The following is a 13,629-nucleotide window of genomic DNA, read 5'->3' as shown; positions in this document are numbered from 1 at the left end:
AACAACATTCACTCTCTCAGGCTGGCCGGAGCCTCTCTCTTTCAGCATCCCAAAAAGGCAAATCTCTGACTAAGGAAGCCTGCATACCACAGTAGCTCTTTCTGGTTTATAGGAAAGCCGAGAGCCATTTTTCTCCCCAACCTGCCTGATCGAGGGGGTCCCAATACTCATTAGCTCATCAAATTAACATGCACATCTCATCCCTTCTTCCAGCTCAGATGATCAATAAGCCACCTCTTCTTACACAGTTCCTTTGCATGCAAGCACATTAAAAACACCCCTATAAACCCATCAGCAACAGGCCTTTCCTCCCCACCAATGATCCCCAATGTACTAAAAGAGACAGTTGTTTACTAGGCAAACCTTTGAAGAACTTAGTCTAAAACTTATCATACAAGTTATTCATACATTAAAGTGACAGAGTGTTGGGTTTTGTTTAATATGGCTTGAAATGAAAGAGCTTAAGGAATTGCATCACTTCCTTAGAAGTTTGTCATGGACAAAAATCCCCATGTATTTCCTAAATGAAAATGCGCCACCAACTTCCAATCAATTAATACTTCCATGTGCAAATAAATAACTTACTAACTTTAACTGACTAATTTTTTTTATAGGTTATGTGGGAATATGTGCAAGTGTATACAGTACTTACTGGCAGGACACCAAAGAAGTTATTAGCGTGTAGGAAAGGGATGTAAGATGACTCAATAGGGTCCCCAAATGGTTCTGTTTGAGTCTTGTTCTGGATGATCATGCCTGGGCAGTCCAGATGACAAAGCTGATAGAGATCACGCTGTAAAATTAATTTAAAACTTCAGTTAATTACAAGATTACGAGTCCCAATGAGTGACAAGCACATTTGTGAACCTTGCAATCATCTTATGCCTTATTAATACAGCAATATAGAAATGTTAGAAACATTGGGAGTGCAGTAATCAAGCCATCTGCATTCCACAATATACTTAAACACTTCAGAAGTTGCATCCAAATGTTGTTTTTTTTCTATGCACAAAGTATAAAATGCTCTCAGTAACAGTTACCTTTATTTTAGTCCAACAACAACAAAATAGAACAGGAGCAAAGTGTCTAGGTGGGAGCACAGTGTGTGCGCCTCCAGCATTCTGCATTCAACTGAACACAAAATGGCTCCCTATTCCACAGATAGCAAAATCTTTTGAGATTTAAAGGTGCAGTAGACAAGATGTTGCTCGACCATTTACATAGTTAAATATGCTACCTGTGTACATGTATTTCAAGAGAGAATTTTGGTCCATCTCTGAATTAGTAGCGTTTCTCTTTTGTGCTGGCTTAAATACCTAGATTCCCTGTTTCAAGCTCAGTTATTGGCAAGTAATTAGAAGCACAAAATCATAGTCCCTGCTCTCCAAATATCTGAGCACTTTACAGGCGTTTATTAAAACTCTCTATCCCTCAATGAGGTAGAGAAGTACTAGCCCCATATTACAGACAAGGAAACTGAGGCACTGAGAGGTGAAATGATTTGCCCAAGATCTTATAGTGAGTCTGCAGCAAAGCTTGGAAAGAACCCAGAACTTTCGCTTTCCAAACAAAGGCCATCCCACTTTTAAACCCACTCTCACCCACTGTCCAGGCCTCCCTACTGGTAATTTATTTCCAAGTAGTGACTCTCCCTTGCTATTCTCTCCTTTTTGGGGGGGGAGGGGGGAAGAACCACACAGATCTTGCAGTGGGCCCTGGAGTTTACTACAACCCTATTGCGTGGGTGAACAGTCAGCAGAACCAGTTTCCAGAGGCATAGCCCTGCACTGCTAGCTATCAGATAAATGGGTTGGTCTCATACCTATGGTTCAGCATTCTCCTCCAAAGCCCTCTGGCTAGCAGATGGCTGGTGAGAAGATCAATGTGGGGGCTACATTTTTAAAAGCATAGTTCAATTCATGTCAGAGGTGAGTCCAAAACAAACTCACATGGCTGAGCACCTTGTAAGATACACTGAGGAAGTCAGACTCTGAAGTCAGATTCAGACTTTTTGGATTGTGCCTCTGTCTACACAGGCTTGGAAGGATTCGAGATTTTAAATTGGTAAGTATCATTTTCACTGTGTCCTCAAACTGATGAAAAAATATTTCCATCTGTCAAGGGTAATTCCTCACTCTGGCACTTCGAGTGCAGAAGGTGCGGGCCCGCAAGGATTCTAAAAATTAATACTGGCCACTCCAAGCTGGTATTAAATTCCCAAGCTTTTCTCTGACCTTGGATTGGTAGATGCTGCCACCACCCAAATGCAGAACTCTTTTGAGAGCCCAGGAAGGTGCACTTGGGAATTCCTTCCTGTGGGGTTCCCTCAAGCCCTTTCAACCCCCATCCGGGGAAGAGTGGAGAAAGAAAAAAAAAGAAAAGGGAAATAAGCTGTTGCCACCAGCTAATTAAACAATGTACACAAACCTCTTGACACAAAAAAATCCAATTCTGTTTTTTAAAAAGGTAAATTTTATTAATAAAAAAGAAAAAAATACATCTGGGAACTCAGGCTATTGTTATATTTTAAAAGAGCACCTACAAGGATTAAGCACCAAGAATAGCTTTCTTGAGGTTCAGCTTAAAGGTTATAAGCAAAACAAAGCACCCGGGGTTAGCACAGAGGAGTCCACAAGCCATAAAGAAATAAACCTAATTGCGTCTTCCTAGACATTTCCTGATCTACTTACATATCTGGGGTTTCAAATGAGTAGTTTCTAGCTGTGATACCGAGGATTTTTCATACCTGGCCCCAAGCTTCTTACAGCATAGCTCTGCCTTGTCAGCCTCTCCCCGGGAGAACCACCAGACAGACCGACAAAGGGGTCTTTGTTTCAATTTTTAAAAGTTCTAGCCTTCCCATTGGCTCTTTTGGCCAGGTGCCCACTCACTTTCTTTTACCTATCTACGCTTTACAGGCAGAGCGATTAGAGAACAGCTACTAAAAGGGATTTTATAGCTAGCTGGCTGGGTGTCCATAAAAGGGAGCTACCCCCCTCCCTTCATTTATCACACCATCATCATAATTAAAATTTACAGAGAGGCAAAAAATGTGCTGCTTGAGAATGTAGAGTCTGATTTAAGGATATTTACTTTGTATATTTTGCCATGTGATGCTGACAGTTTGTGCTTTAATTGTTATAAACCGTTAACTTTCTGGAATCAATGTCTACTGTCATTAGACAATAATTGTCTGACTCGCCCATAATTTCCCACAACTGTAAAAAAATTAAAAGTGGATAAAAACGGAAGTTTATTTTTAATCAGTATTATCCATTGACATCCTAAAAGATAAATGCTGAATTCTGCCAAACCTATGTGTACATGAAGGAATGTAGACGCCATTTCATTTCTGGACATTTGATTAATAGAAACACTCGAGTCAGCTCCACATTGTTTTCCCCAAACCCACCCACCCACCCCCACATCGAGTGGTACAGGCTCTTCATGATGACCACTAAGTTTCTGTGCCTGGTGGATAACATATGCTGTCTATGGAGAGAGAGAGGAATATTTGTAGTCACAGCGGGTAAACGAGTGCTGGATGTAACGAATTTAATAGCATGAATTATTTACACATACAGTCAGGATTGCCATCTTGTTACACAACAGTCGCAGCAGGGATTATTAATTTATAGCTACAGCTAATGAACTTTTATGGGAGCCTTGTTTGGTTAACAGTGGAGATGCTCTGGAAGGCTCCTCGGGAACCCCCCGCCCCACCCCTACAGTTCAACCCTGACCCTGAACTCTGGTACCAGACTCCTCAATTGGCTGAAGATGTACTCTCTCCCCTAGGGCTGGGCAACGAAGAGGTGGCACTATCAGCCGGCTCCTTTAGGCCTGAATCCTGCATCAGGATTGGCTTGTGTGGGCCTCTGCACCTGTGCAAAGAGCCAGTGGGATTTTGCAGCTGCTGATCCCAACACAGGATTAGGGCATAAATTTGAATAGCTTCCAAACCACTGTCATCTTCTGCTCTCCGAGCATGGCGAAGACAGCACCAATATGCTGTACACCCAGGCTTCTTTAAAGGCCTTTGCTCTGACTAGCCTAGCCCTTTTACAGGCAGCTCAGAAAGCCAAATGAGACTTGCTGGACCCTGCGGCTTGGGGAGCAGGAGTACAGTCCTTTGGGAAGGCCACCAGCCAGAGCTGGAGCAAAGCATTCTGGGCCCCAGGCTCGCTCGACATTCTCCCCTACGGCTCCACTCCTGCACCGTGGGGCTCCAACCTTCCTCAGCTTGGCAGTGACCAGCTACAAAAGAACCATCAGCGGTGTTGGTGAGGGACGTGGCACCACTCCTTGACGGGGCAGGCTGGGCCTTCCTGGAGCTCTGCTCCCTGTGTACAGCGCTGTCTCAGAGGACAGAAGATTCAACCTCCACCCACCTGAGCATAGGAGTGAGTGTGTGTGTGTGGGCTGCCCCTCCCCCCATGCCCACTACAGGGCTCTGTTGGGGTGCTGTTAGTGTGGGCATCCCAGAGAAGCAGATTTCAGGAATCAATGGGGTTGTTCATACTTCTGGAGATACTGGTTCAGGCAGACACTGCTGCACCAATTGCACTTTTATTTCTTCACCTCCCCATGGTGGAAGAGACACATATTATAGGCAGGGCGGGTAGGGGTATATATATATTATTATGGTTGTCTCCTCCCCACTCTGCTGAGGTGGCACAGAGGTGCCTGATTTAAGTGTGTGTGTGTGGGGGGGAAGTAAAGCAGAGTAGAAGACTGCGAGGAGTTTTGGGGGAAGCAGAACTAAAGGCTGGTGGGGGTTGAGGGGGAGAGGGATTGGCTGGGCAAGGACCCCGGGAAAACAATGCTGTGTGCATGGATAGGAGAGACAGAGACAGTGAGATCAGCTGAGAAACCAGAGTGCCAGTAAGGGTGCTGGGACTGTCTGGACAAGGACACTGGGACAAGGAGCTAGGGTGGGGTATTGAGATTGGCTGAGGAGCTCAGGGAGGGAAACTAGAAGCCTGTGAGATGGAGCAATGGGGGCAGGGGGTGCAACTATAGGCTGGATGGGAAGGAGAGAGAGAGAGAGATCAGAGGAGTGGCCTGGAAGGGGGAAGCTGTGACTAACTGGATAAGGAGCTTTGGACTGAGACAGGAAGATCTGAAATGAAGGCTAGGGGCTTGTCTACACATGCAAAATCAATCTGGAATAAGGTAGTATGTGAATTTAAAGTGAATTAACTATCTCTAAAGCTAAGATTTTGTAACAGATATTTTTAGTAGACGTCATGGACAGGTGATGGGTAATAAAGAAAAATTCACAGACGCCTGTGATGTATCGGTGACTTTTACTAAAAATATCTGTGACAAAATGAGGAGGGAGAAGGCTCCAGCACCTATCACTGCTGCGGCTCTGGGGCCCCATGCCCCCCATGGCAGCTGAGTTGCGCCAGAGGGCCCCCTGCCACCTGCAGGGGCCAGGATCTGTGGGTCTCCAGCTGACAGCTCCAGCCCCGCTGCCCCAGGGCTGAAGTCACGGCAGTCTCTGAAATGCACGGATTCATGACCTCCGTGACAAAAATCATAGCCTTAACTATCCCTGATTAACTCCACATGTAGACACTTTTATTCTGAAATAAGAGTGCCTTATTTTGAATTATCTTAATCCACTCCCAAAGTGGATTAGACTAATTTTGGAATAAGGCATACTTATTCTAGAATAAGTATGTCCATAGATGGAGTTAATCAGGAATCACTATTCTGGAATAACTCCCCCTGTGGACAAGCCCTAAAACTGGTATGAGAAGCTGGAGGCATGGAGACAGGGGCTAGCTAGATGAGGACCATGGTCAGGGCCAGCTCTGGCTTTCTGGCTACCCCAAGCAAAAAAATAAAAATAAAAATTAAAATTAAAAAAACCCTGCGGCGGCCAGAACAGCAAAGCAAAAAAACCAACCTGCGGCGCGGCCGGAGCCAGGGTGCAGGGGGACTCCCTGCCCTGCAGATGTGCCCCGGCTAGCGGGGGGAGGGGAAGGAAGAGGGAGTGAGGGGAGAGAAAGAAGGGGGCGGCCAGGGCTTCAGCAGGACGCTGCCACGCAGCCCCTCCCACCATGCCCCCTGCCGGGAGGGCTCCGCACCACTCCGGTCGGCTGGGAGGGAAGGATGCGGGCTGCCCTGCCGGGCTTGCTGCAGGGCGCTCCCGTCCTCCACCCCCTGCAGGGCAGCCGGAGCGGAACAACAACAATCCCCCCCCCCCCAAAAAGCAGCCGTGCTGCCCTAGGATTGGGCGGAATGCCGTCTCCTACAAGCTGCCGCCCCAAGCACCAGCTTGCTCAGCTGGTGCCTGGAGCCGGCCCTGACCATGGTATTGGGATGAGGAACTTGGAGTGGGGAAGATACAGAACTAGGTTGGAGAGGATGCGGCAGGGAACAGGCAGAAGTGTTGGGGACCACTTTGTCCTTTCGAGCCTGTAATGGCACCCATGTTTCTTCAGTCTCACCTTCCTCTGTCGTCAGCAACATTCCTTGTTTATTACAGGTGGTGTGTTCTGAGGATTTCCCCAGCAAATATCTGGGAAACCAATGGGCAATTTGTCCCAACCCCCTTGAGTCCTGGTCCACATCGAGGATGACAAGTTGCTATTGTTATCAATTACTCCAACAGCTCAAGGAGCAGTAGCGCTAGAAGGTTCCAGCCCAGCTGATGATCCATGTAGGTATCAAGATAATCATAGAATCATAGAAGATCAGGGTTGGAAGAGACCTGAGGAGGTCATCTAGTCCAACCCCCTGCTCAAAGCAGGAGCAACACCAACTAAATCATCCCAGCCAGGGCTTTGTCAAGCTGGGCCCTAAAAACCTCTAAGGATGGAGATTCCACCACTTCCCTAGGTAACACATTCCAGTGCTTCACCACCCTCCTAGTGAAACAATGTTTCCTAATATCCAACCCAGATCTCCCCCACTGCAACTTGAGATCATTCTCCTTGTTCTGTCATCTGCCACCACTGAGAACAGCCGAGCTCCATCCTCTTTGGAACCCCCCTTCAGGTAGTTGAAGGCTGCTAAATAACCCCAGTTCCCAGCCTCTCCTCGTAAGTCATGTGCCCCAGCCCCTTAATCATTTTCATTGCCCTCTGCTGGACTCTCTCCAATTTGTCCACCTCCTTTCTGTAGTCGGGGGGGACCAAATGATGTGACATGATCGAATTTCTGCTCACTCCACAGGGATTTTGTGAAAATAAATTCATTAAGATTTGAGAAGTACTCGAATACTACAGTGCTGGGCATTGTAGAAAAGTTAGTGAGGAAATTAAGAACTGTTTTTAGGGCACGGTTTGAATTTAGTGCACAGTCAATAAAACGTGTGGCCATACCTTGAACAACGAGAAGAAAACAAAATATTGAATGGCTGCTCATTAAGTCAGCACTGTCCATCCTGCACACTGAATAAGGCAGGAGGCCTGTGGTAAAGATTATACGAGACCCTGTAATTAAAAATCATCTCAAGACAAAGCATAGCTGTAACATGGCAAAAACCACAAAAATGTCCAATAAGTTCTTGGAATGTATCAGGGACAATGTTTTGTTTCAGTTCTGGTTCTAACAAGGAGGAATTTGCCTTCAACCTTCAGATTTGCATCAATCTGGGTGAAAGTGATCATGGAATAATAGATTTTGGGATTCTAAGGAAAGGAAGGAGTGAGAACAGCAAAATAAAGACAATGGACTTCAAAAAAGCAGACTAACAGAGCTCAGAGAACTGGTAGGAAAGGTCCCATGGGAAGAAAATCTAAGGGAAAAGAATTCAGGACAGCTGGCAGATTCTCAGAAAGACAATATTAAAAGTTGCAACAGCAAACTATCCCGATGCAAAGGGAAGACAGGAAGAATAGGAAGAGTCCAATGTGGCTGTACTAGGAGCTTTCTGATGACCTGAAGATCAAAAAGGAATCCTATAAAAAGTGGAAACATGGACAAATTGCTAAGGATGCGAACAAAAGAATAGCAGAAACACGTAGGGACAAAATGAAAAAGGCTAAGGCACAAAATGAGTTACACCTCGCAAGGGACAGAAAAGGCAATAAGGAGAGATTCCTTACATACATTCAGACCAAGAGAAAGATTAACAAAAGTCTAGAACTCACAGCACATGACATCAGGAAGACTGAAGTATTTAATGCCTATTTTACTTCAGTCTTCTCAAGATCCCCTCCAGCCCTACATTTCTCTGATTCTAGACCGCTTGCCCACAAAGGGAGCAAAATAAGGTTGCGCACACAACTTTAATGTTGGCATTTACTCTCTTTTGAATGACTGACCTTTGCAACTTGAATAATGATCTTTTAACTCAGTTTGTGCACACGTAACATATTTAAGATGAGAGCTGAGATTGTCATATGACTCCAGGAGCCCTACACTTGAGCTTATTGTGCCTGTACTTTAACATGGCCATGGCCAGGGACCCCATTTTAATTAATCTCTGCTTGTGTGTATCTCACCATCTGCAAAAAAAATTGAGGTTACTCCTACAAATTCCTGTTAAAGGATCTTTAAGTCTCTTTTTGAGCATTTTTACAGTTTATTCTGATAAACAGGCTGATGCCTAGAGCATATGCATCTTCACATGCATTATTCACCCAATAGACGGCTGACGCAGGAAATCAATCTTCATACAGTAGGAACTCAATTCACATTAATGACCACAAGGTCCTTTATAATGTACTGTAATCTATTTTGTAAGGCTATTTCAGATGGAGTAATACTAATCCTTGTAACAGACCTGGCTCTGCTGTTAACTCTTTGCTGATATGTGGGGGAGATGCTGAAAGTTTCAAAGAATTCAGGTTGGGGAGGATCAAGACCAGGGTTTTTGACAGTGACTAGTGATTTTGGGTGCCTGGGTTTGAGACATTTTTAAGGAGCCTGATTTTCAGAGGCCAGGTGCTCAGCACTTCCCCAAAATCTGGCCCCTCTTAGGTGTCTCAGGTTGGGCCTTCAAGAACAGAGGCATCCAAAAATCATCATTGGGTTTTGAAAGCCTTGGCCCTCATATGTAGCAGAGTTACTGACCCATCAAAACAGCTATTCCTCTCCGTCTGGTGAAGATGTATTTCTGGCACTTTCAAAAAGTCTGTGTTTGACCTAGTTAGAAGCCACTTTGTGGTACAGCACAAATCACTGGTTGGTGACCCAGTTTGGGTCAGCTCTGCTAACAATCACCTCCACTAAAACATCCCTGCATGCCAGAACGAAGAGAGCTGCAATCTGATGTTCCCCCCCGTTCCCTAAGTCAGATAGAAGAATTTGCCTTCCCCAGTTCTCAACTACCCTTAGCAACGTTTTAACCGCACACTAGCTGTTAGCAAACAGCATTGATAGCTGCTGTCATGACTCAGGCCATTAAGATCATCACTGCATAACTGGGGCACTGCTTCCGCTAGGGTGACCAGATGTCCTGATTTTATAGGGACAGTCCCAATTTTTGGGTCTTTTTCTTACACAGGTTCTTATTACTCCCCACCCCCGTCACGATTTTCACATTTGCTGTCTGGTCACTCTAGCTTCTGTTACCATTGAAATCAACAGGAATAGCAACAGCCTCCAGATCAACTGCATTTCGGATGGCATGTCATCTTCCTCGGGCCAGGCCACATGTCCTCAATAAGCAGGGATTTCCTCACTCTCAGGGCCTGTCTCTTGTCCCTGTTGATTTTTACTGCAGCAGAATCTGGCCAACTGAATCCACGAAAGTAATGCGTGTGTCCCCAGGACCATCCATCTGCTTCTTCCAATCATGTGTTGCCACTAGAGACTACGTCTTCCTCCGAATCACATTGCCACCATACCTTTCCCCACAAGTCCTCCCAATGAGACTTCTCCCTATGAGCCCCTTCCCCCCAGCTGCCTAAACCCACCTGTACATCCCACTCAACCTTTCCCCTCCTCCCCCTACCACAGCTGTCCTTCCCTCCCCATGTTGACCGTCCCCTACCTTTCCTTTTCTGTGCTGAAAGGAAACACACATCACTATTGATTTAACCTTCGGAAAGAGCTAATCCCAGGGTGCTGACTCTGCACCTGGAATTACTATGGCTTTAGTCCATTTTCCTCCAGCATTAAACAAATAGTAATTTGCAGCGGTGTCTAAAGTCATTTCCTTGAGTGCAAGGAGAAGTATTTGTTCTCACTGCCTGGATTTGGTGAGTGGAGCGTGTGCAATGAACCAGAGGCGTTTGTGTTTTGCTAATGCTACATGTGGTTTAAAGATACACATCCCCCTCCCGATTCTGCAAATACCAAGAAAGTGAGAAGATTAATGATCTAGCCAGGCTGGAAATTCACCATGTGAGGGCTTTTAGCCATATGAAAGGCAGTATTAGCATTCAATGCTATCAGCAGGCAAGAGAAGTGGAGAAAGTGACTGTGGTCAGCATCTAGGTGAGGAGGAGGCAGTTGGATGGGCAAGACTCACTGCTGAATTCTCACCTGCAGAAGGTGCTGCAAGAAAAACATAAGAATCCTGCTCTTCAGGGAGATGGGACTCAGGGGCATTGGGATGGCAGTGCCAGTGATCACAAGCCTGGCTCTGCTGCAGACAAAGGGTCTGTTTACACTGCGGTCAGAGGTGTGACTGCAGGAAGTGTATCCGGGCTAGCTAGCTCAAATAACAATATCAGTGAAGCCATGGCAGCACGGATTGTACATCACTTCCTGGGACCCTGGGTTTGTACTCAAGTGGCTAGCCTGTGCTGCCTGGCCTCACTGCTATTGTTATTTGAGCTAGATCAAAACTAGCTCAGGTATGTCTACATGTGTTGCAGAGGCATCTCTGATCACAGTGTAGACAGACCCTTCCATACTCGGTCCGTCACCTGCCTCTCGCTGCCCTGTCACAATCTCCCCACCAGCCCCCTCTAAGTTCTGTAACCTGAGTACGAAGGAGTTGGGGCTCCCCTCAATAATCTACACTGCATTGTAAACCTGGGCCCAGACTCAGGTTTGAGCCCCAAACCCCTACTGTCTAAACGCAATTTGTCTGATTCAGGTCTGCAAGCAACTCAGGACCCGGGCCCTAGGACCTGCCCAGGAGGGTGGATCTGAGCCTTAGTCCTGCTGTGACTCAGGTCCAAGCCTTGGCATTTTGCAGTGTGGATGCAGCCCTAGTCAGGCCTGCAAAGTGCAATATGGATGGATTAGCACAGCTGTGAGACCTGGGTCCGGCAATTGCAAACCCAGGCTTACAACGCAGCATAGATGCTCAAGCACAGCCTTGGAAACACCAAGTCCACAAGCCCATGTATGTCTACAATGCAGTGTAGACATACCCACAGAAACATCCAGCTCCCACCCTGCCAGGCACTGAGGTGCACAGAAGGAAAGAGACAAGAACACACCCCTCTCTGCCTCACTCTTACCATCACCTGCCTCTCGCTGCACCACCCCACCTCCCACATCAGCCCCCTTTAAGTTCTGTAGCCTCAGTATGAAGGGGGTGGGGCTCTTCTCAATTGCACTGGCATATGATCAAGGACCCCTTTTACCACCCAGCACATCACACCAAAACTTTGCTGCTCCAGTACCCAATTCATGTTGCACAGCTATGCTGAAATTTGCAAGACCTGGGATTACATAGGGATTTGGGCAAGTCATTCAATCTCTCAGTGCCTCAATTTCCCCATCTGCAAAATGGGTACAACAGCACTGCCATCCTCTTATTGTTTGTTTGCCTTGTCCATGTGAACCCCCATCCTGCAATCAGACCAGCTACTGCAATGAGCTGGGCCTGTGTAGAGGTCACAAGTGCAAGAGTCTGTACGAATGAATCTCACTGCAGTTAGGTCTCTCAGCCCATTAGGAGGCAGGGATTGTCTTGTACCATTTATCTGTACAGCACCTAGCACAATGAGGCCCTGATTCTAAGTGCTATTTCTTGTGTGACAGTGGGCCTAGTCAGGGACTTGGAGGGTAGGGGGGCACTGCTGGGCTAGGGTCTGCACGCGTACACACACACACACACACACACACACACACATTCCTTGCCCCATAGAGCTTAACAGTCTACTAGAGAGGGGTGCCTTTAGGTGGTACCACACTCCTGATGAGTTAATATTATTAACAAGAACCATAGCTTGTGGATATACAAATATTTTGTTTTCTGTGTACTGCACCTTTAAATGTAAGGTTCCTCTGCTGGGGGAATAGCATGGTGAGGGGGTTTAGGAAGGGATCTCAGAGGGACTTATGAGCCAGAGTAGAGCATGCATTTGCTTTAGATTAAGGTGAAGAACAAGAGCCCCCTAGCTGGAAAGGACATGTTTGGCTCTAGAACAATCAACAGTTCTAGAAATGCACCATGACAATGTAACCAACACCTAGTGGTTGTATGCATCAGGCTAGGGGATACAACCACTTCCTACAGTACAACTAGGGTAGGGGGCTGCTATTTGGTGCTCCAAAGTCTGGTTTTGGCCTCCCGCTTAGGAGGGGTCTCTCTCTTTGCAGACAGCCTGCAAAGGCAACATTTCAGCCCTTTCCATCCCCCTTACCTCCAAGAGAAGGTCACGGTCTTCCTTGAGGCCATCTTTGCTTTCTAGAAACACAGAGGCTTTTCCTCTTGCTCTGTCCTTTCCAAAGGGAAGCCAATCATCTCTGTAAAAAAAAAGGGGGGGGGGGGCATACAGCTATGGGGAACTCAGTATGACAGGCAGACTAGACAAGGGGCAGAGAGAGCCCAGGGTGTGGTAAACCAAGCACCCTGGCAAAAAAGTGACTACCACTGCTGTGTAAACACAGTACACAAGACTTCAGCTAAGCCTGAAAGAATGGTCCTTTTCTGCACAGGGTAACTTCAAACTCACTCAGTTTTCAACTCAACAAGCAAGAAACTCACCTCAAAGTCCTTTAGTCCCTGACTAGCTGCTCCCTTCATTGCAAATGGACATTAGAAATCACCCAACCAGGGCTATAACTTCCACCTGGCTTCTAGAGGCTCACTGGTGAGCTCTGAGTAACTCTGTTCCCTCAGCAGCAATCAAGGGTTAATTCTCTCCAGCTGGGTTACTTGGCAGAGGGGGATGAGGGCCACCAGCCAGCCCTCACTACTTCTTAACCCCTTATTGGCCCTGAGTACATTCCTGGGGGTTGGGTGGAAGCTAGTTGAGAATTAGTGTGGTGGTTTTGTGAGAAAATTTCAAATTAATTTCTAGAGAAAGTAGGTGGGTAAGGTAATATTTTTTACCAACTTCTATTGGTAAAAGAGACAAGCTTTTGAGCTTACACAGAGTTCTTTCACCTACAGAAGTTGGTCTAATAAAAGGTATTACCTCACCCACTTTGTCTCTCTAATATTCTGGGACCAACAGGGCAACAACAATGCTACAAATTCATTTCTGGTCTGTGGCTCTCAAAAGGGAGCTTTTGTTTACTTGATTTTTTTTCCTCACAAAAACTTGTATTGAGAATTTGTGGTCTTGAAAATCTTCCATTCCCCCCCGCCCCTCAGATTTTCCCCTTTGAAAAGAAAAGGGAGGTTTTTGCCAATTTTTTTCATGTTTGGCTTTGGTTGAAAAACATTGAAAAATTTGAATCTATTTTGGAAAAGGGAAAAATTATTCATTAACAAAAAATTCAAGCAGTTCTATAGAGGGGTATTAGGGCTATTGCCTG

The 13,629-nt window shown here is 46.2% G+C and overlaps 1 protein-coding gene across 1 annotated transcript in view; it reads right to left on the bottom strand.

Moving 5' to 3' along the window:
* Nucleotides 1-715: 715 nt before the first annotated feature.
* KCNJ5 (potassium inwardly rectifying channel subfamily J member 5) overlaps nucleotides 716-13,629 on the bottom strand; it is a 78,915-nt gene continuing 66,001 nt past the window's right edge. Inside the window, exon 3 of the mRNA XM_054049500.1 lies at nucleotides 716-793. Coding sequence (XP_053905475.1) covers nucleotides 789-793 — 5 coding nt within the window. The 3' untranslated portion in view covers nucleotides 716-788. The remainder of the gene's footprint in view (nucleotides 794-13,629) is intronic.

This window comes from Malaclemys terrapin, chromosome 15 (genome assembly GCF_027887155.1).
Source record: "Malaclemys terrapin pileata isolate rMalTer1 chromosome 15, rMalTer1.hap1, whole genome shotgun sequence".
Lineage (NCBI taxonomy): Eukaryota > Metazoa > Chordata > Testudines > Emydidae > Malaclemys > Malaclemys terrapin.
This window is presented reverse-complemented; position numbering and strand designations above follow the sequence as displayed.